Source organism: Miniopterus schreibersii (assembly GCF_964146895.1).
Source record: "Miniopterus schreibersii genome assembly, chromosome: 6".
Lineage (NCBI taxonomy): Eukaryota > Metazoa > Chordata > Mammalia > Chiroptera > Miniopteridae > Miniopterus > Miniopterus schreibersii.
In genome coordinates, this window is record NC_138107.1 from 90,392,159 (window position 1) to 90,415,072 (window position 22,914).

General features: G+C 59.6%; 1 protein-coding gene across 5 annotated transcripts in view; it reads left to right on the plus strand.

Moving 5' to 3' along the window:
• SMOC2 (SPARC related modular calcium binding 2) overlaps positions 1 to 22,914 on the plus strand; it is an 88,538-nt gene that overhangs the window by 57,792 nt on the left and 7,832 nt on the right. For 4 of the 5 annotated variants that reach the window (XM_081139743.1, XM_081139745.1, XM_081139746.1 and 1 more), the window contains exons 9-12: positions 5,645 to 5,831; positions 9,320 to 9,402; positions 20,352 to 20,451; positions 22,483 to 22,757. In XM_081139743.1, the coding sequence (XP_080995869.1) occupies positions 5,645 to 5,831; positions 9,320 to 9,402; positions 20,352 to 20,451; positions 22,483 to 22,757 (645 nt within the window). The remainder of the gene's footprint in view (positions 1 to 5,644; positions 5,832 to 9,319; positions 9,403 to 20,351; positions 20,452 to 22,482; positions 22,758 to 22,914) is intronic. The other variant, XM_081139747.1, reaches the window with a different exon arrangement.

Sequence of the window (22,914 nt, forward strand, 5' to 3'; positions counted from 1 at the left end):
CAGGAGGAGGGGCTTTGAGGAAGAACAAGATGCTCGGGTCTGGCAGCAGGTGACAGCCCCTGTGAGGCAGGAGGTGACGGCCCCTGTGGGAAGCAGGCTGAGTGAGGCTGTGGCCGTGCTGGCCTTCATGGTGGGGCCCCGCTGACCGCAGGGCTGACGTCACTGGGCCAGGCTCCCCACTGAGCTGCTGGGTTTGCAGCTACATTTTTAAAAACAGTTATTCTGTGATTTAAAAATTACAGCAGATATCAGGTTATAAAGTGAGCATTAGACGTGTTTTTGTTGCGTCTTTAAAAATAACCTTTCCCTTCTCAGTTTCTGTTCTCCTCACACTGGCCCAGCACGTCTGTTAACACCCCGCTAAACATGCCGGGTGTGCGTCACTCAAGGCCGAGGCCATGGGGCCTTCTTCCAACAAGATGGGTCCCACCAGCAGCCCCGGGGTGCACAGGACACAGCCCAGGTTTGGGGTCATCGCCACGGAAGGCAGAGCCAGGTGGAGGGTCTGGCCTGGCTGAGAAAGCGGTGAAGTGGAGGCATCTGACCAGCTGCAAACGTGGGAAAGAACCGGCTCCAGGGAGCAGCAGACTGGGCAGGGGGGGAGGCTGGCCAGGCCACTGGGACGGCCCCTGGCTGGAACTCAGCCTTGGACACATGGCCCCGGGACACACATGGCCTGACCAGTTGGGCAGCTCCTCTGTAATCTCCCAGAGGTTTACCCTCCCCTGTAATTAGGATGCCGCTGTCCTTGGGATCACTCCCTTCTTGGGGTCAGGGCTCCTGTCCCTGGCTCAGATGGACCACTGTCATTTCCTTGACTTAACGCTCTCTCAAAAGCCCTGAGCAAAGCTAGTGTCCGCCTGTCTGTTGGCAGCTTACAAACCGACAACCAGTTGTCAGTGCGTCGTCACATGGCCACCGTGTGCAAGGCGCTCGACCTCGGGCCCCTTGTCCTGACGCGTCCCTCCCATGGGCTCTGAGTCCAGCTTGGGCTGGAGGCTCCCTGACTTGAGCTTCCCAGGGGGCAAGGACAGTCCAAAGTCACACAGCGGAGGGAAGGCCGAGGTCAGCGTGGAACAGGCCTGGCCACCCAAGGATGCTGGTCACTGTGCGTCCTGTGAGTTGAGCCTGGGCCTGGAGGCTGGGCCATGTGGTCACACTGGGCCACTGAGTGAGTCTCTCCGGGCAGGGTCCAGAGACAATGGGGACGGGATCAGCTCTGGGTGAACACTGGCCTGTGGCCCAACTTTGGAAAGGACTTTACCTCCCCACACCCGAATCCCCAGGAGGCCTGTGTGGTGGTCCCAACACTCCCTGCTTAGTGGTCAGGGCAGAGTGAGGGCCTCAGGGAGCCGGCGTGGGGCTCAGGGAGTGAGGGCAGGTCAGGGACGGCCTATGCCTCCCATTTGCACCTGGGAAATGCGGGGATCACAGCCACCTGTGAGCCGAGACTCTTGAGTTCACGGGAGTGACCAGAGCCGTGCCCGGTGCGGACTAGGCCCTCGGTAGCTGTGGGCGATTGTGACCGAATGAGACCACGAGTGGTCCAGATGAAAAGTGTACAGAGATGGGAGCTCTGTCCAGTCAGGAGACCCGCCTGGCTGAGCGCCGAGGTCCTTTCTGCTATAATTTTATGTGGTCTGTCCATCTCCTAATACTTCCTTGCAAGCCCAGTGCTCACCTGCCCTTCATATTTGCAGCCCACGGCACCTCGTGCCTCAGTGACCATGGAAGGTCCTGCACACAGAGCTCAGGAGAGCAGGTGCGGGTGCTGCTCGGTGCCGACGAGGCCTCAGAGGGTCTGCGGTGGGAGGTTTGCTGGGTGGGAGCTGCCGAGGACGTGATGGTGGGGGGGCTGGGGCACCACCGGGGGCTCTCGGTGCCCAGGCCCAGGGGTTGGGGATGGTGACTGTGGAACGGGAGCGGGGAGGGTGGAAGCACCGTGGAGAATTAGGCTCCGTGTGGAGGCAAAGGAAAGAAGGCGAAGCCGTGGCACCTCGGGTGCCGGTTGGTGTTTTACTGAGCGTGGGCATGTGAATGACTATGTTCTGTTGCAACTATAAATTTCAAGGTCTCCCCCTTCCAATCTGCTGTTTCTAGGAAACCAGGTTCCAAGTGGGCGCTCGCTCCTTACGTTACTGTGTTTGCTTTTGATCAATTAAAAAGAAGCCACAGAACACGCCATGGCTGATGAAGACGTGTGTGAAAATCAAGTAATCAATTCTAAGGAAAAATAAAAACTCACATGTTGGAACCTGAGGCAGATGGAAACGTAGGCTCAGCTTCACCGTTATCTGGGAACTCGTGGGACACGCATGTGACCGGCCGTCCCCAGACCTGGGGCCCCAGTGTCTCCGTCCGGGCCACCCTGCGTCCCCCCCATCCACGGTCTCACCGAACACTCCCGTTCCTCCCGCGCCCTTTCCTCTGCGTCACTAGGTCTCGTTACGTGTTTCTAATGCGTCGTTGAGGCTTGTCGCCCTTGTTTGTTCGGAAGCGCTGTTCACGTGGGTCTCAGCGGCCTCGAGCTCCCAGCATTGTGGGGAAATACGACTGTTTATGCCGCTTTGTCCGCATTCAACTCCTTTTGTGCGTGTGACTCACTCACTTTGCAGAATGAGGGGTGTCTGTGCCTCAGAGACCCCCCCACGGGGAACATGGTCCCTCCGCTAGTGGCATGTGGCCCGAGCCTGACCTGGAGCAGAACAGCCGGTCACCTCCCTGGAGCCGGACTGTGGGAGGGAGCAGGGCGACCTCCAAGTGCTCGGATCCTGCCTCCCTGAGCCTCTGTGCCCGAGGAACGTCACCAGCTGCCTGCAGGATGCCTCCTTCACCCACCACGGCCCTCACTGAACAACGCACAGCGGAGCCCGGCTCTCAAAGTTAATTCGTTCTGGAAAGTGGTTTGAAAACCAAATCATTCTTCCCCCATTAGAAATAATGTAAATTGAATTAATCTATTCCGGACCCCAAATTATTCCGTTTTAACGTTTCTTAGATCTGGTGCACGTCTAATGTACTGTTTAATCTAGAAATAAACACTTTAAAACCGAAAGACATGGAATGTAAATAAAAACTGAACAAAAAGGAATAGAAACATAGTAAAAATTCAAAACTTTATCATCAGCAGCAAAAGCAAAAAAAAAAAAAAAAAAAACCACCATGAAAATAGTCACAGCACAATTTCCTGAGATGATGACGACGTGAGGGTTTGGCAGCGAACTGACTCGCACTCAGCGTCCTCTCCCTTGTCAGCGGCCTGCCTGAGAGACGTGGGTGATTCATAGGTATCGGCGTGAACGGGACATCCAGCCGAGAAGCGAGTTGTTTGGGACGGGAGACTGCGAGAGCCGGGGTTTGGCTGTCATTGCATCTCCCCCGTAAGCGTGAGTTCCCACGACGCGCCAGGTTTACTGAACTGAACTGCAAAGCTTAAGAGAGCTCCTCAGCCGGAGTGTTTATTCACACAGACACAGGTTTCACCCGACTCGGCAGTAATATCTGATCGTTCATACCCTTCTCAGCAAATTTTAGCAGATGGTTGGCTCAGTCAATTGGCTTTGCTTATGCTGAGCTTTCGATGTGACACACGACCCTCATGGGGACGTTTCACAGATTTTCCAGAAGGATTTCTGTAGACACAGCCTGTCCTTGGGTAGAGAGGGAAGGCGTTTGTGCCCAGAGAGTCACACCACCAATCCTGCCCGCTGGTGACGTTTCTGGGAAAGGGCCAGGCGAGCGTTACGTCAGCGATGCGTTTTCCAGGTGGCCTGCGGGGAGCGCCGACCTCGCCGCCGGTCATCGCTGCCTCGGCAAACGCTCGGCTTGGTCCCTGCCCTCCTGCATTTCCTCACGGGACCTAAAGTAACTTCAGGGGAAATGCAACATCGTCATCTGCGGCTCAGCCAGCTTCCCAGTCACAGGAGGAGCAGAGGCCTCTTCTCGGCGACCCGTGTGGCTCGGCGGCTCCGTGGCGGGAAGAGCGCCCTGGAGGAGCCGGGCGCCGGCGCTCACACCGCGTCTGTCTCCCCCTCTCCTCAGGAGAACATTTAAGCACCTGCTGTGCGATCTGAATGACCCACGGACGGGCTCTGGGATTAGCCCCGAAGGTCGGCCTGGGCGGACTCGGTTTAGCTTCCACTTGCCCGTCCGCCCCTCACGGGGGCTGCGGTCAGCCTGGGAGGCTGCCGTTGGGAAGTCGCAGAACCCGAAAGGTCACACGGATTCCGTGTTCTTCCTCGGCACCCACAGAAAAACAGGCTTTAGAAGTCTGACCGCAGCGTCGGGTAACAGCTCAGGGCGAGCCCACGGCCGACTACGTAGGTTACCAGGGAACGCCTCGCGTGTCGCCACAGCGGCCCTCTCGCGCCGCCTTGAGAACTGGCGGCCGTTCCGGCTGCTCCACACGTCCCCGGTCCAGGCCACGCGCCCTGTGCTCACCAGCTGCCCAAGGCTGGTTTCACTGGTCAAACATAAGCCGGGGCTTAGGAGTCTTTTCCCTTTTGGTTCAGCATCAACTTAAGTGAAAGTTGGTGACAATTGAAAGAAATATAAAATGGTAGTTGGTCCAGCACCAACTGCAATAAAAATATTTGAAAAATGCTTGCCTGGGGCCTGGACTGCCAGCGAAGACGGAAAACCCGGACGCGGACAGACGTCCTGTGAACTGCACCCTCTCTGCCCCTCGCGCTCTGGCCCCGTCCAGGTCCTCGCTGACCACAGGAGTCTACTCGCTCAGCTTACCTGTGGCCTGGACACCGAGGGGCCGCCCTCTGCGGAGGCCACTGGGCACGTCTGGACCTCAGGCCGGGGTCTCAGGCCCTGGAGGCTAGTTGGAGACAGAGGCAGGTCCTACAGGCACCAAACTGCACAGCAGCCTGACCACCGAGGCTGCACCCAAACTAGCCGACTGTCCGGCACCCGGTTGGTAGCTGTAGGTGCCGTTGCCAGTTGGGTGAACGTAGAATTAATTGGCAAAAGCAGAAGAAAAAACTCTTCTCTACTGACCTGAACTATATTTTTAACAAACTTCATGTGTCTCAGATTTTGAGTTTAGTTTCCTTTCTGTGTGTTTTCAGTAGTTAACAATCACGTCCTCAGCTCATCTGTAGAGGAACCTGCAGTGTGTGGGGGAGTGTGAGTGTGTGTGAGAATGTGTGTGAGTGAGCATGTGTGTGCGTGTGTGAGTGTGTGTGAGTGTGAGTGTGAGTGTGTGAGTGTGCACCTGTGTGTGCATGTTGTGTGTGCATGTGTGTGTGAATGTGAGTGTGAGTGTGAGTGTGCGCCCGTGTGTGCATGTTGTGAGTGTGTGAGTGTGTGTGAGTGTGTGTGAGTGTGCGCCCGTGTGTGCATATTTGTGAGTGTGTGTGTGTGAGTGTGTGCATAACGCAGGGTCTTTTCTACAGCAAGCTGTGTTCGCCCGGACGATAGCGTATAGACTGTGCATTAAACACGTTACACTGTGTGTATCGTAGAGACGGGGGGGGGGGGGCTGGGGCGAGGAGCCTGCTCCGGAAGTTGGTTTCTGTGCATTTGTGTTTTCTGACTCGGGAGTTTTCACAGGTGCCCTGGGCGTCTGCTGTGGGTGGTCAGGACAGTGTGACTGCTCCGGGCCACGTGCTCACCTGTCTCTTCCTCGCTCCAGTGTCCTCCTGTGACCAGGAGCAGCAGTCGGCCCTGGAGGAGGCCCGGCAGCCCAGGAACGACAACGTCGTGATCCCTGAGTGCGCGCACGGCGGCCTGTACAAGCCGGTGCAGTGCCACCCGTCCACGGGCTACTGCTGGTGTGTGCTGGTGGACACGGGACGGCCCATCCCCGGCACCTCCACCAGGTAAGGCCCCTCACGGGGCGGGGGGCGGGGTGGGAGCAGGAGCGCGGGCCCCACAGTTCCCACCGCACCCCGACGTTGCCCCGCTTCTCTGTGCTCCGTGTCTGTGGAAACCAGTGGCTTGGGCCACGGGAACTGAGAGGAGACGATCCCTCTGAGGGTCACCGGGACTGACGGTGTGAACAACGGCTCTTTCCAGCACTGGAGAGCAGGGTCTGCTTCGTGAAGGGTGGAAATCTGGAGAGCGGCTCTGCTGTCCGGGGTCGCGGTGGCCTAGAGAGAGTGTCGGGCGTTGACTGGGTCTCCCCGTGGTCCCCAGTGTCAGCCCAGGAGCCAGCGTTTCACACGCCGAGGGCACCGACCACCCCTGACGGCTCTGTGACGTGAAAATATGTGCCTCCTGCATTTGCCACTCAGGGGAAAGTGCTCGGGGCAGGGGCAGCGACAGCTCCTCCAGGGACCCGGGCACAAGGCACCTGCTCAGGTGTGAGTGTCAACAGAGCGTTTCCCACCGGCCCCCGATGGACACGGGCCTGGTTCGTGGAAACACTGTCAATGTGGGTTAAAGTGTCTTTGCAGCTTTTTGCTATATGACTTCACCTCTGGCTTTTCATTAATTTGCATACAAAAAGTTTACAAATATATCAAAATACCTCAGCTGTTGCCAACTTCAGCCATGAGTCTCACCTCTTGTGCCCGGGCACGAGGGAGCATGTTAACCCGTCTGAGTGATGTCCCCCAACTGTCCCAGGGTCACCACGGGGCACTTAGAGGAAGACACATAGTGGGACAGCGTCCTGGAGCCAGGAGTGCGGGGACCAGCTGGCAGACGCTTCCTCGCGACCGTCGGCCACACCTGGCTGCCCGCCTGGCTCTCAGTAGACCATCTCCCTGGGCGCTTGGCTTTGGAAATTGGAGGAGCAGCGTCCCATTCAAGCTGGGCCTTGGTGGCCAGCGCGGCACCCACCCCGGCTGCAGGGACAGACTGAGAACCCTCTGCACGGGCTCATGGTACGCCCAGCCTGGCAGCACCCAGCGAGGAGCTCCGGCCCGGGCAGGCCCCCAGGGCGCTCACAGGAGCCTGCACCCGCCTGCTCCGCGGCCAGGCAGCACGGGATCCTTCCAGGGGTTTGGTGTGGGATCTTTTGGTTCCTGTGCACATGTGAACCAGAGGACTGTCCTCTAAGAAGCCCCGGGAAGCAGGGTTTCTGCATATTTAGTAACTGGCTTGCGCACTGTGTGTTTAAGTCGGGGCGTTTGTTCCCTGGCCCGGGGCTGCGCCTCTCGGAGGGGGAGGTGTCGCTGGCAGATGTCTCCCTAGCACCAGCCAACAAAAACCCTCCAGCTGTCAAAGCCAGAGCTCCTCACACGGGCTCCAGAGTGATGAGATCAGCGTTTTCGATGCCGTCCCTCCAGGACCCGTTTCACATTATGATGGGACCAGAAGCGTAATTACCCCCTTCGCTCTCCCTCCTGACTCTCTGCCCAGACGGATCGCGTCTCGCCAGGGAGGGAGGCATCAGGTCCTCACTGCCCCGGCTCTGCCTCCGGGATGGGCCGTCTCTCCCCTCCGAGTTTTCGGAGACCCCGCTGCGTCAGGAGGAGACCCCGCAGACTCCCGCTGCATTTCCATCTCACTGGTTCATGCGCTTATTCATGGTCACGATGCTGATTGTTGGCGACACCTCGACACCTTCCAGGGACTGCGGGAGGAGCCCCGAGGGGGCAGATGCTCCCTCCTCTCGGGGGGACCTCCTGCTCGGGAGGGTCAGGCAGCAAGTGGGGTACCCCTGGGGCTGCTGTCCACGGCCATGGAGCCCACACACTCAACCAGCCCAAAGCTGACAGCTGACAGCTCTGCTGGGGGACATTGTTTCAGCATCAGCCTCAAGGATGCAATGTTACCAGCCCCAAAGATACAATGTTACCAAGTCCCAAGGATGCAATGTTACCAAGCCCCAAAGATACAATGTTACCAAGCCCCAAGGATACAATGTTACCAAGCTCACCTGCTCCCTCTGTGGCTTCTGCGTCACCTGCGGCCCTGACGACACGCGCTGTGCCTCTAACCACAAGGAAAGCCTTCCCTCCAAATCCTCGGCCCTCCAGACCCCCCTCGCTCTAACCGGCCGGAGTGCCGCCCCTTGACCAGGAGCAAGTGAGTGGGTGTCTGCAGGACGGAGCAAAGGCTGCTCCGCATGGAGCCAAAACCTAGTTCACTTTTTAAAAAAAAAAATGTTTGTATTGATTTTAGAGAAAGAGGAAGGGAGAGGGGGAGAGAGCTAGAAACATCGATGCGAGAGAAACATCGACCGGCTGCCTCCTGCACGTCCCCCGACTGGGGATCAAGCCCCCAACCCGGGCCTGTGCCCCGACCGGGAATCGAACTGTGACCTCCTGGTTCATAGTCGATGCTCAACCACTGAGCACACCAGCCGGGCTCCTCTGCCTCTTTGTGTCAGATGGACACCTCGGCCGTGGGTACAGGTGGCTGCGGGCGGAGCCCAGGCACCGCGGGCACCCCGTGAGGTGCAGTGCGCGCTGTGGGGCGGGCAGGTGAACCTGGCGGGGACAGTGGTGGCTGCTCTGGACAGGCTATTGGATGAAGCGTGGGTTGGGCCGGCTGCCAGCGACTGCATTAGCGCCCAGAGCGGAGAGATATCCCTGCCTCTCCCCGGTGGCTGATGAAGGGCTTGTCCATCTGCCGTAAGACTCGGGCTGTTCCTGCCCGAATTGGGCCGCCCCCCACCCCGAGCGCCGGTCTCCTCCCGCAGGTGTCCTCGGCCAGGGGACCGTGAAGCTGCCCCCTCCCGGCAGAAGGCCGGCTATCTGATGGGCCGCCCGATGTCAGATGCTCATTTCTTTCTTATACAAATGAGTAAAAATAAAGGCTGTGGAAAGACTGGTGGCGGATTCAATGCTGGATCCGAGCTCTTACTCGAGACTCAGGGTCACTCACTCTCTCCTGAGACGGCCGTGTCTGCACGTCACCAAGTTCTCCCAAAGGCACACACTGCTGTCCCTCAAATGTGCATTTTTATATCAGTATCATGCTGGATTTGGAACAAAACTGGGATGACCACCCCGTGTGGCTCACTTCCTGGCTGCTTCAAGGTGGCGAGATCCAGGACTGGGGACTCAGTGGCCACACCCTCTGTCCCCCTTTATGCTGGGCGCTGTCACAGGCCCTACCCGGCCTCTTCTCTCCGAGACCCTATCAAACCCCGTGACAGACGGGGCTCGGGACGGGTTTCCGAGCCCGGATGGAGAGACGGAGCCGGGCGCAGCCTGCTGCTTCCTCCTGACTGTGGACAGCAGCTTGGCGTATACTCAGTGTCACAAAGATCCCCACTGTGTCCTCTGCGACCCGCTGCCACCACCAGGGCCCCGGGCCAGGGACGCGTCCTGCTCCATGCCCAGCGAGAAACGGAAGAACAAGCTCCCTTTCAGAGCCTCGACCCCGCTGACCTCTCTGATCTCTGCCCTCGCAGGTATGAGCAGCCGAAATGTGACAACACCGCCAGGGCGCACCCGACCAAGGCCCGGGACCTCTACAAGGGCCGCCAGCTCCAGGGTAAGTCGGGCGGAGGGACTGGGGGGACGACTGGCCACTCAGAGCTTCCTGGAGATTTGGGACAAGAAAGGATTTCGGCAGCTCTGTTCCCAGCGGGCCAGGGCAGCGTCCTCGGAGCGGTCGGCCAGCGCCGGCCGCCGGCCCGTCCCCGAGAGGCCTGCTGTCGGGCCGTGGCACAGAGATGTTGGTGCCGGTGGTGGCGGCAACGTTTCAGGAGCCGCACGTCTGAGCCCCGATATTTCAGAGCAGGGAGCGACGTCCTTAACTCAGAATGTGCTCGCACGAGGCCCGCGCCCCGGCGTCCGATGTTTCTGTTTACGGAAAGAAAGCAGGACTTCGGATGTCGGCCTCCGACGGTCCTTTTGAATTGACCCAGCTGCTCGGGAAGCCGAGGGTTAGGTTCCGTAAAACCCGAGTTCAGCCTTCGCGTCGGGCGCGTTTAATTGCAGCCGCGAGTTTAACCTCAGAGCTGTTACAGATCCGCCCACAAAGGGCTTTTTCGTGGGTGTTCTTTCATCAGGAAGCCCACGCGTGTTTGTGACCCACCAACACGGTTACTTTAACACGTGAGCCCCCCAGGAGCAGGTGTGAGGTTAAAAGGGGCAACGTAAGGCAAGGACGGTGCCTGGCGGACGGGCAGGCAGGTGTCAGCGTGGTCGTGGGTGGGGTCCAGGCGCGTGGGGACGGGTCGGGCATCACGCGTGACTCTGACGGCGTCGGTGAGCGGCTTCGAGCGTGTTGCTGTTCTGTTTCATTCTGACCATTTCCTTTAAGCATCTCCCGATTGTGTACGTTCCGCCAAAGCCTCCGCGACACGAGTGCCACTCTGTCGTGTCCTCAGTGTGGAGCCCACGTGCGATCTGGGTCTTAGGCGAAGTCTGGACAAATTCCTGTTTAGAAAAATGTGTTATTTGCACTGCTACTGATAAAGGTTTTAGATGCTGACACAGATGTTTTTCTGCTTATCGACAAGGATGAGAAGACAGGAGCCTCGGGGACAGGACACGGCCCCGCTCACACGCGTCCAGCCACCCAAGGGCTTCGCAAGGAAAGTGCCTCACGCGCAGGAACGTGGCCCGGGGGCAGCCGGCGGGGAAACACGGCCCGTCCCCTGGCCCTGCTCATGCTGAGCCTTCCTGCCTCGGGTCCAGGTCTTTCCCGGCTTTGCGTCTGTAGTGTCTCCCGTTGGGGGCAGATTTGAGGACTCTATCGGGGACTCTGTTTCTCCTTGTGCGTGGTCAGCGGGCTGGTCTCTCGTGACTCAGGCTTCTTTCTGCGGCATCTTGGTTGGGGGGTCCCACGGGGAGAGGGAGGGAGGGAGACGGCAGGAAGGCGCCAATACAAACACCCTGCGGAGTCCTAGCTGAGCCCCTTCTGTGCATGTGACAGCTCACCCTCGGGAGCTCGATTCACAGCTGAATCGCCCGCTCCCTGTGCCTGCGACCCTGCCCGGGAAACCTGTGGCCTCAGTGTCAGGCTTTAACAGCGGTGCGCAAAGGTTTTCCGAACAGGAAACGGTGAGTCCAGCCCGTCCCGGTTAGAAAGCCCTCATTGGACGTTTGCTGGTCTCAGTCATGTCGATTAATAGTCTAAGGATCTGGGCTCTGTCTCTCCTCGGCCAAGAGTCCAATTTTTTTGATGATACAAAACTGCATGGTTTCTAAGTCGCACTGCATGTGGTTTTTGCAGACACATGAACACGCTCATTGATTCCCCGCTGAGCTTTGTAGTCGGTGAGGTCACAGTGACAGAGGTCACAGTGACAGAGGTCACGGTGGCAGAGGTCATGGTGGTAGAGGGCACAGTGACAGAGGTCACGGTGACAGAGGCCTCGGTGGCAGGCAGCTCCCCCGTTTCCGGGCCGGGGTGCGGGCAGGGAGCTCTTCACGGTGGAGTCCGGACACTGAACACTAGCCTGGGTTCCTGACGTAAAGGCCCCTGGTCAGTTGTCTGTGGGGATGGCCGGTGGTCGACACCGAGAACTACGGTCCCGTCCTTGTTGGCTTGTCCGGTGTCAGATGCGCCCTTTAGAGGGAGGACGTCTGAGCACTGGGGTGGCACAGCGATCGGGGGAAGCACAGTGGAGGGGTCCTTGTCCCAGTTACGGAAGCCACGTCCCGCTCCCCTGAACCGGAGGAGGCCGCGGGCCTGTCACCTACACGCCGCCTCCCGGCCTCAGACACTAACCAGAGGCCCCGGCGAACAGCCATCGGGTCGGCTCGTCCCCCGGGCGTGCGTTTGGAGGACTCTCTTCTCCTCCACTTAATCATTTCGATTTTTTGGAGATAATTACCCTTATTAGGGAAAAACAACTAGGTCTTAAAATAACTCCGGGACTGAGCTGTTGCTGGTACAGGAGGTTATTCCCAAGTCACACGGCGGCAGGTTGTGCCGGCAGCTACCTCCAGCCCGGGAGGCTGAGCGTCGCCTTACAGGGGCCCGTTCGTCTTCAGTAGCTTTTCTCAGCTTCAGCCAACGAGGGCCCCTCAGTTTCCATGTCGAGCTGGTGACCCTCTCACGCCTAGGCCCCCGGTTCGGGCGTTAGTGGACCGCGGATATTGACTGACACCCTTTTCAGGGCAGTTAGCAGACTCCCAGCTCACGCCACTGGACAGGAAATGGCCATTTAATCTTCAGAGGCCAAGATTTCGCCACGTGGAGGGGGCCACCCTCACCGTCACCTCTGCACCTGGGCCCCGCACCTGCGGAGCGGTGTTGGTCCTGGTCAAGCAGCCCCTCTCCGCAGCGTCCCGGCAGCTCCGTGCGCCCCACGGCCATGACCAGCCAGCAGGGCCCTGTCCCCTGGGTGCCCCTTGGGCTCCCCTGAAGCCACACACAGAGCCTTGTAGAGTCCGCAGCAGTGAAGTCTCTTTTCTCGGGGCTCAGTGACGGCAGGTAGAATGCAGGCCTGATTCAATCAGAAACCCTGAGAGCACCACCCCCCCCCTGAATTTTTCAAGTCCTATTCCAGCACTATTGCAAAATTTTTCAGAATTAATTAGGACTTTCTGAGGCAGCGTAAAATGACCCTCAGCCTGTCTGAAGCACAGCTCGGGCTACTTTCCAGCAGGTATTTAGAGCTGAGCCCAGCACCTGTGCTGAGTATCGCCTGGCACTAAAGACTCCAGTGTTTACCTTTCCTCCAGCCGGACTCGGCCTTCGAGGCTCTTTCACAGACAATAGGAAATGTCAGTATTTCACCCACTGAAAACGTCAGCTTCTGTGGTTTCTGTGTCTGGTCCAATACCGATTTCATAGACACAGGCCTGCTGGGTTCTAGCTGAGCAGGGAGGAGAGTCTTACATTCAGACAGGTAACCCTCTGGCCTGGGGGCGTGGACAGTGGGCACCGTGCTGTGCCCGGGGCTCCCGGCTACACCGGGAGAGGCTTCGGGGTGCCTGCCTCCCTGGTGCCGTCCAGGACCACGGCGCTCACAGGTGAGGGCGGGTGTGCCGGGCGCGAGCGTGGACGTTAAACACCGTGTGTGGGGTTAAGAGCCGTCTGATGACATCAGTGTAACAGGAACGTTGCTCGTGTGAAAGTCCGGCTGGGTCCCTGTGTGTGGAGGGGACGGGACGGTTCCCAGGAGCAGCCCTTGGAGAGAGCTGAGCTACGCCGTTCCGTGTTCTGACCACCGAGTTGATGGTTAATATGAAATTAAATTTGTAGGTGAGATGACTAACCCTTTAGAGGAAAATTGCCTTTTGTAGAATGAGGGATAAACTGACCCTCAACCCAGTGTCACCGAGGAAGGATGCTCCGGGTGACAAACCCGCACGGACATTTCTACCTGAAGACTTCGGGACCGAGCGCCAGGGCCACCCTGGGAGGCTGGTCCCAGCTCACACGTGTGCTACGGGAGCTCCTCACGGGAGCCCCAAAAGGCCCAAACAGGCACCGAGGAGCAGGTGGGGGGCCCCCTGCGTGGGGAGACGGGGCTGTGACGAGCCGGCCGCCTGAGCAGTGTGCACGGCCGTGGGGTGACCGCGCAGGGGCCCTGTCACCACGGTGCTGAGGGAGCCAAGGCCGTGCAGAAGTTCTTGGAAGCAGAGCAGTAAAACCCAGTCCCCCTCTGGGGAGGAAGGCGAGCCCTGCTGTGGCTGCCTCCCAGGTAAAAACGTGGATTTAGAAAAGGTTCCTGCCTCAGATTAACGCAACCTGAAAACCGCGAATAAACACGGAAGCCGAGCGAGGGGGTTTCATTCCTAGTGAAACGGGGTTTCTTTCCCCGTGTCGGTAACGCGCGGTGAGGGCTGTTTGAAAGCGTCTGGGGCGGCCCGTGGAACATCCGAGGAGACCACGAGCACGCTTCAGTGTCAGTAACCGAGTGTGATGCAGGAGCAGCCTCGGTCTGAGGCTGTGGGGCCAGCGGGGTGTCCGACGTAACCACCCTCCCCCTGCTCTGTGCTCCCCAGGCCCCTCCCCTGGGCTCGGGGGCAGGTCCCGCGCTGCAGAGAGAGACCAGATGGTCTTGGCCATGGCCCCGGGCGTCGATTCTGCCACTGGGCCTGGCGGTTCCCACGGAGACGGGCATTTATCCTGAGCGTTGGCTTCTGTAGACCGTGGTTGTTGCAGAGCTTGGGTCCCCGACCTTGGGTGACTGTGGGTGAAGGTCCTCGAGGGCCCACAGATCCCGTGCAGAGATCTCCACCCTCCGCCGTGGCTGTGGGAGGGGAAGGGGGGCCCACAATTTCTGCTCACCGTTTTTAGGGGCGCACGCTCTCACAGTGCTTGCAGCCCCAGCCTCGAGAGGACTCTCCTCTGCTAGACGCACGTCCCTGGTGCTGGGCCCGGTGCTCCACGAATGAGTGTCTGAGCTCAGCCGTGTGTGCTGAGTGGCCTCTTGGCCTCCCACGGACCCTGGGTCGCCCTCGATGTCCCCACTGTTTCTCCTTGATTCCTGTCTTATCAGAATCAGGGTGGGGAAGGGCACCATGGGTCGCTTTCTTTGGAAGGGCCCCGGCTCTCTCGGCGTCTCCGCTCCTCAGACCCTCTGGGATTCTGTCCACTGCCTGGGGGTCTCCAGGCTGGTCTGGGGTCACCGGTGCCTGAGCCCTGGTTGCTGAGGATCTAATTAAATCGGTGTTTTGTTGTCTGGGAACTTTTCATCCAGCTGGGATTAGGGTGCACAAATCATCGGCCGAGTTTCCACCAGAAGGGACCCCGCGCCTCTGAGGTTCAGCAGCCCCAGGGAACCGAGAGTCTCAGGATGGGGCTGACTGGTCAGCCGTGTATCGAACTGACCCACCGCTAAGGACGCAGCGGGTGTGTGACGGGTCAGGGGACAGCAGTGGGCGGGCACGCCAGGCCCCCGGGTGTATCAGTGTGTGTAACGTGATGTGTTCCGATGTCCATCGTGGTCTCACACTTTCACGTGGAGATTTCAAAGCTCTGCTGAGGTTCAGGCATCTCCAGAGTTCGTGAAGCTGACCGCTGACCCCCAGCTCGTGTTCCCTTTCTGAGCTCCTTACCTGGCTTGCAGGGGCAGGCGGCTTGGCGAGGTCCCCGCTGGGGGCACACGCGTGATCCGTGCTCATTCTACGGCACGGATCCCCTCTCAGGACCCCTGGGTCGGTATCTGGACAGGCCCCCGTGGCCACCGTGTCTCCTTCCTCTGCAGCTCGGCCGTTTCCTGCAACATCTCCCCTCGTGAAAGGTTTGTGGGTGGAAAGAATCCACACGGACGTCGCTGGTTCGATTCCCTAAAGTCAGCAAAGCCCAGGCCCAGCGGAGCCGACCCGCGAAGCCCAGAGGAGACCAACGTGGAGCCCTGGGCGCCGGGCAGGTGCCGGCGGGTGAAGGGTGTCGTGGCCTCAGGAAGGCGGGGAGACGAGGGTTCCTTTCAGCCGCGAGAGCTGTTCCCTCGGGTGCAACGGGGGCCCCAGAATCTATCGGGGACTTTGCGACGCTGACTGTGGCCCGAGTCTAGGTGACGAGTGACCGGAGAGGCAGCTGGAGGGGCTCGGGGAGGGGCTCTCGGGGGACAAGTGAGGCGCAGGGGGCGCTGTGAACCCCTCCAGGGGCAGGGCAGGCGCTTGGCCTTCGGGGCGTCACAGCAGGTCAGCTTGTTTCGGTCTGAAGTGTCGTTTCCTACTGATCCCGTTTCTTTTGTTTGTTAATTGTGACCCGAGCTTATTTTTTCCATTGATTTTTTTTTTTACAGAGAGAGGCAGGGAGGGAGGAGGGGGAGGAGCACGGACGTGAGAGGGACCATTGCTAGGTTGCCTCCCACATGCACCCCGACCAGGGCTCGAACCCGCAGCCCTTGGCCGGCAGTCAAACCCGCGCCCCTTCGGCGTGCAGGCCGGCGCCCGACCACTGCGCCACACCAGCCGGGCGAGCCATTCTGTGGCCGACTCAAAGATTTCAAAGCTTCGGCAGAGAGCGGACGTGACGCGCGGAAGAGACAAATGTTTCGTTAAAGGAGACAACAGCCCCGTCTTCCGTTCACTGCGCGTGAGCCCGGGCTCCACGGACCCACGCGGGGGAGAGAACGAGCGACTCAGGCCCAGGGTCCGAGGACTCGGCTGCTTCCCCGGGAGGTTCCAGCGGCCGGGTTTCCGCACAGAGCCGTCTTTGTTTAGACTGGGCCTTAGTTTCTCGTGTCGTTCGCCAGGCTGTCGGCCGAGTCTGCCGCTTGGCTCTGGGCGCCCGGGCTCGGCGCAGGGAGAGCAGAACCTGAGAACCCGTTGCCTGGGCCTCTCTCAAGCCGCGGCCAGACCTGCGGCCCGCGGGCCCAGCTGGGTGAGGTGCCCGGAACGCGGCTGCCTCCGTTCCAAAGCCCATTAGGCGGCCTGTCTCCGTGTCTTCGTCTATCAGCGTTTACATTAGCCTTTGCGCTGAAATCGGTTAAAATCGGGGGTCGTTCTTAAATGCAGACGTCCTGGCGGATTTCCAGGGTGAGTCCGATTTTCTGATGGGCCGAGGGGTCTGTCGCGGGCGGTTCCCTGAGCGGTGGCTCCGGGGGTCACTCCCACCTCCCGTCCCCATGGAGAGAGGACACTGACCGGCTCCCTGTCCTCCTCGGGGGCCCGGGGAACCCCCAGAGGCGTGAGGGGGCCGCAGCCTTGGCCGGGGGGCCCTGAGCCCCTGGGATCACTTTCTCAGGGAAATATTTGGTTTCCCTTTGTCGTCACCTTGGCCTTTGTTGGTTTTTGCTCTTGCGTCCACCTTGCCGCCCTGTGTCCCTGTGTATTTGGGTCGTTAAACCCGGGATGTCTGACTCCTGTTCGGTGAGATTCGCTGGCGGGTCACCGGTCGCCCCCTGGCGTGGCCCCCGGGCAGGCTGTCGGCCCCCGGCCTCGTCACCGCGCCGACCCCGCGCGGCTCGTGGTAACGGCGGTGACTCGCGCGGCCGAGCGGCGGGGAGGCGAGAGCCCCGCTCGCCCGGCTCCGTGGGACCTCGGGACGCACCCGCTCGCTCTGGGTGCGAGAGTTCAGTGAACTGCGGCTTTACAAGAAATAAACCAGCTCGTCGGTGCCATAAAGTCTGATGAACAAGCACGTCGGAGATGGCGGCTGATCCTTTACGACGGCGACGGGCGACGCTTCACAGGTTTGCGGTTCTGCAGCATCAGGCGGCCGGTCCTGCTCTCACTCCCTGTTTCCTGAAGCCCCTCGGACGGGGCGGGCGAGAGGCCACGCTGCACACGAACGACCGAACGTGGGAAAAGGACCAGGGGTTTGGAAAGAAGGTGTCTCCGTTTGAATGGAGATCATTCCTTAAATTACGTCTGTTACTTGAAAAAAAGTAAGAGCAGCCGGCCGGCCCCTAAACCCCTGGGCACGGCCCACCTCTCGGACTGTCTGTGGGGGGACTCGGGGGGCTGTGGCTGGGCATGGAACTGGGGGGCTGCCCCCTGGAGCGAAGAGGGACCCCCTGCCTCCTGGTCACCCTCTACCTGCCCAGGTCGCCGGCCGTATGGGCCCAGGGGCGCAGCACTGCTCCGGCATCGGGCACCGTGCGGGGTGCTCCGTGCGGGGTGCTGGGCGCCTTGGAAGCCACCTCGTTACCCTGAGGTTCGGGGCAGTAGCAGTAGCGTTGCTGTTCCTGTGCACAGACCCGTGAAACTTGGTCATTAGCAACTGAATTCGTGGCGACGACCACGGGCTTCGCTCCTCAGCTGTGTATCTGGAAACATTTTGGGAATATTCTCGGAAATGCGAGGCTGTGTCCGCAGTCCATCCGTCACGGGCGGGGCGGCGAGTGAAGTAAAATCAGGAAGGGAAGCCCTTGTGCCCAGCGCGTGCCCCAGGTTTCTCGTGGGCTTTACAGGCGCACACACGATTCCTGGGCGCAAATGACCACGGTGTCCGCGGTGCCGCGGGACGCCTCGGGCACGCGCCTGGTCGGAGCCCGTCCTGCCTGGTTCTTCCTTTCCTCAGCCGCCTGGTCTCGGAATAAAGAGGCTCCCCCGTCCCGCCCGTGGCTCCGTCATTCGCTTGAGGAACCTGAGTGGCGGGGCTCGTGCGCCACGTGGGACCGCACATCGCGCTAGAGGGGGTGACGTCCTGAGGTGCCGCCGGCAGTCCCGCGCCCTGAGAGGAGCCGGTTGGTGGTCACTCCTCCGGGACAGTCTCATCTCAGGCGTTCTGCCTAAAAACGCTGTGGTTGGTTTGGGAAGGTGCCAGCAGCTTGGCTGGGAAAATCCAAGCAAAGCCGTTGTTTTCTCCGTAATCACAAATGCTCAGGAAGGAATCAGGAGCAGTCCCGATACTGACAAAAACGTGTGTGGGTCGGGTGCCTCAGTACACGTGGACACGTGGCCCCAAACACCTCCCGCTCCGCAGCTGACCGCGTGGCAGCCCGAGCGCGGGACCTGCAGAGACCCGGCGTCCTAAAGGTTGACTTGGGTCCTGCGTGTGTCGCCACAAACCCTCCGTGTCCCCTCCAGGGCCTCCCTGTGTGAGCTCCGGGCCGGTGAAGACGGAGCTGGTCATGGAACACGGGTTACAAACACTCATCCCGGGAATGTCTGGATGACCCGGGGTGGCCCCGAGTCCCCTGGGGGGACTCAGGAAACATAAACACACCCGCCCCCACCTCCCGCCCCCATGTGCGCACACACACGCGCACATGCACACGCACACACATGCACACACAATGCACACACACGTGCATGCACACACACATGCACACGCCCACTCAGAGGCTTCTGAAAAAAATCAGAGGAAGGTGTTAATTCTCATGTTCAAATTCATTTCTTTCCTACATTAGCTTCCTATGCATTTGAAATAAAAAACAAACTAACAAAAAAACAGGCGCCTGGAGACTGTAAGCCGCTCGCTGTTAAATGCGTCAAAGCTCAATCAGTGTCACTGTCACCAGATACTTCCCACCGCATCAGGTCACTTACCTGCGACACCCCAGGTCTGACCCTTGCTCCCGCTCCCCTGCCCGGAATCCCGCAGCCCCCGCCCGATGGGCCACTCAGACCACGACACTGCGCGGACCGTGGCTCACGTGGCCCAGACACACCACACGGGCTCTCGTCAGAGGCTGCCTCCTGTGGGTGCCGCTGTCCCTCGGCCTCCCTGCGCCTTCGGGTGGCCGTGCGAGCGTGCCCGGTGACGGCTGCGATACGGGCCGCAGGTCTGGGATGCGCCGAGGCCGCAGCCCGAGGGTTTCACTTTGTACTGACAGGTGGGAAAGGAGAAACTGCAGAGCAGGTTTTCTGGGGCCAGTAACTTCTGTGCAGAAAGCTTCTGATTGTTAAAACCCTCCGCAGAAAGCTCAGAACGCTCTCACTTTATATCAAGTGCAACACGCACTTTCAGGCGTCACGGCCGAGCCCGGGTCCCGAGGGCCCGGCCTCCCGGGGCAGACGAGGCTGGTGTCCGGGCCCCGCTCGCTCCGTCTGACCCTCGGCTGGACGAGCCTCCGGGGTGGGACTGACGGGCCTGGGACTGGGCTGCGCACTTGCTGTGGGTCCAGGCGGGACCGGAACCCAAGTGTCTGCACGGAAATCTAAGGCAGTGCGAGTGTTTTACTTGGATTCCGCAGGGAAATGGGGTCGAGCGAGCATCTCGGGCTGAGCTGTGGACTTTATTTTCCCACAGATTTGTAAACAAGTCGTTGTAATGATTCTGCTCTGGCCTTGAGAGGACAGCGGTTTCCTCTCTCCAAACGCTGCTGTGACTGGCTGTGAGTTCTACCCCGACGCGCTCCCCGAGTGGGGCTGTCCCTGCGAGGTCCCACCCCTGGGCTAAGACCTCTGAGCTGCCCTGCGTTCAGCTGGGGGCAGGCTCGTGCCCACGGCTGGCCCTGAACAAGCGGGGGCTGTGTGAGGTCACGGCGCCTGCGGGCTGCGATCTGAGAGCACAGATTTACGGAGGCCGCCGTGCGGGCGAGTGGGAGACGGACTGTGGTGTGAGGGCTGGCGCTGCGGCAGCTCCCTTGTCGGCAGGAGGCTTCCCCAGAGGGAGGGACTCGCTGCAGGAGAACCAGGGGCCGGGCTGGCTTCTGAGAAGGCCCGGGAAGGACAGAGGCCGCTGCCGTCACCTCCTGAAGCTGCCTGATGAGCGATTCTGGGGACCGGCTGGCTGTTTCTCTGTGTTTGACAGGGGACCGCGGGCTTTCTCTGTGAATTATAATCCACTTCTCCAGGGGCTTCTGGAGCTGTTTTCACTCTCGGCCTCCCTCCCCCGAGGAATCGCGTCTGTTTTCTGACGTGTGTATTTAGTGAGGTGGAAGCCGGTGTGAAGGGTCCCTGTCTCGGCGGCTGACATGGGCTTGAATATCAGTAACAAGGAACTCAGGTGCCCAAGGACACCTGTGACGATCAGTGTCAACGTGCCTCTCGCGAGTGACGCAATGAGCCCCTTGCTAGTAAGACCCCATCTCACCAATTCCCAAACATTAAAGCAACTTTTCTCTCCGTCACAGGAAAAACCCATTGTGCTCCGTGAGGTCTGTGACTTATGAAAAGATGTGTGTGCTCTTTTTTTAGGTTGTCCCGGTGCCAAAAAGAATGAGTTTCTCACCAGCGTTCTGGACGCGCTGTCCACAGACATGGTCCACGCCGTCTCTGACCCCTCCTCTGCCGGCAGGTAGGTTGCATTTTGACCCCAGGGCCAGGCGCTGGGAAGAAGCCGGGAGACGGGAGGAAACCTGACCAGCTGGTCTAAGCCCAGCCGTCGGCTGCCTGGGAACCGTCTGCTCCCCCGGACGCCCAGGGCGGCGAGAGGAGGCCCCTCCCAAGCAGGAGGGGGCTTTGTGGGTTTGGAGGGTTTTTGTCATGTGGTTAAACCACTGAAGACGTTGTCTGACTGGGAGAGTTTGGGCCACGGGATTTTCCCTGGTTCCCTCGGGTGGTGCGATGGGGACGGGCCAGGGAAGCTCAGATGGCTTCGTGCTTTGGAATTGCATTTTAGAGCACGGACTGGATTTTAAATACTGTGTATAAAATGTTCACTTTAAAGGTCTCAAGATATTATGTCTTTATTGTGGGAAAACAAATACAGGGTGTGTGTCCCCCCAAAAATGTAAACACGCTTTAACAGCTGATAGCACACGTTTGAAAGTGAAGTGTATTTTAATAAACACGGCCTTTATAATTATTCAAAGGGCACATACACATTCTTGGGGGACGCCCTACGTGTCACGTAGAATGTACCATCTGAACTATCTTCAGCGGTTAGTTACCTGACACGGGGCGGACTCTGACCCTAGAACGGGACACGTCCTCTCCGCTGGCCCGGGAGACGCCCTGGGCTTCCCTGTCCTGGGAGATTCTGCCCGACCCCTTCTGTCCCTAACGGCCAACGTGAGGGTGGCTCCCAGTGTCTCGTGGGTGCGGCGCTCCGAGCCTGGGACCCCCTGAGAATCGGCATGAACTGACCCCTCCACTCTGAGGAACATGCTCTGATGGAGGACTTGAGCCTCCCCCCTCCCTCCGGCCCTTGTTGCGCCTCCACGACCCTGGTTTCTGGTTCCCTTCCCCGGCCACTCTCCTCTCTCTGTCTCTGCTTAAGAGTAAGCGTCAAGGGGGGGAAAAAAAAAAAAAGGCACTCTAACGGAAACTTCTATAATTGGATAGTAAGTTAAACTTAAAAAGTCACCTAAATTTAAAATTGGATCTTACGTTCTCGGGAGGCTGCTCCTATCAGAGAAACTAAAATTGGAAGCAGTGGCCTCGCGGCTCCCTAGAAGCGGCTCCGAGTCTGAAAGTATCCAGCAGGGTCCGGAGAACCGGGGCGTTGAGCACACGCTTCGCTCTCGGGGCGCGCGGGGCTCACCCGGGCCCCAGCGTGGGAGCCCGGCAGCCACGGGGGACGTCAGCCCCTCTCCACACTGCCCCTCACTGTCCACTGGCTGACGAGGCCACTTTAACTCCTGGGGCAGTTTCTAACCCCAGCTCAAGTCCAGGCCTCCTAGGGAAGGTTTTCTTAAATTACTCATATCTTAAAATGCAGAATTTTTTAAATTCAAGGGAGAACCTCCAGGTACCACTTTCGGATGTATTCTCATCTGCGCCTTCCATCGTCTGTAGGACACAGGCGACGTGACCATGAACCTCATCTAGGGGGGAGCACCTGGGCCAGGCTCTGCCGTGGGCCTTCACCGGCCGGCTGACCTGCGCGTCCCAGAGCACAGAACGGGGGCCGGGGCGCTTTTTACCTCCAGGACGTGGCCCAGGCCAGGTGCACAGTTGGCACCCACAAATTCACCGTGTCACTTGCAACTTTGAAGCCAACTTGAAAAGTTTTTGTTCAATCCCTTTTTCTAAGTTATTATTATTAATTTACTTTTAGAGGGAGAGGAAGGGAAAGGGAGAGAGAGAAACATCAACCAGCTCCCTCCCGCATGCCCCCCGGGGATCGAGCCCTCAACCCGGGCACGTGCCCTGACCTGGAATCGGGCCGGCGACCTTTAGGGGCTCTGCTGACGCCCAGCCAACTGGGCCACACCAGCTGGACTCTAAGTTATTTTTAAATACATGTCACGTTGAGTGGCCCATCCAGGCAGGCTTAGGCCTCAGGACCCTCTGCGATCGCACAGGGAGGGCCTCTCCGGGGCAGAGGGGGGCCGAGGGAGGTGCGGCCACGGCCGGAGCCCCTGACCTCCCGTTGTCCTTCCAGGCTCTCCGAACCCGACCCCAGCCACACGCTGGAGGAGAGAGTGGTCCACTGGTATTTCAAGCTGCTGGACAAGAATTCCAGCGGGGACATTGGCAAGAAGGAGATGAAGCCCTTCAAGAGATTCCTTCGGAAGAAGTCCAAACCCAAGAAGTGCGTGAAGAAGTTTGTGGAGTACTGTGACCTGAACAACGACAAGTCGGTGTCCCTGCACGAGCTCATGGGCTGCCTGGGCGTCACCAAGGAGGAGCGCAGGGCCAGCAGCAGGAAGCGGCACAGTAAGCCCGCCCGGCCCTCCCCCCGGCCCCCGGGCCCCTCCCCACCCGGCCCCGGCCCTCCCCGCCCGGCCCCGGCCCAAGGCTGAGGTCTCCGTGTCTGTGCTGGTCCCCAGGTCCGAGGTGACGGGGATGAATAACCGCAGGTCACCTGTCCGCA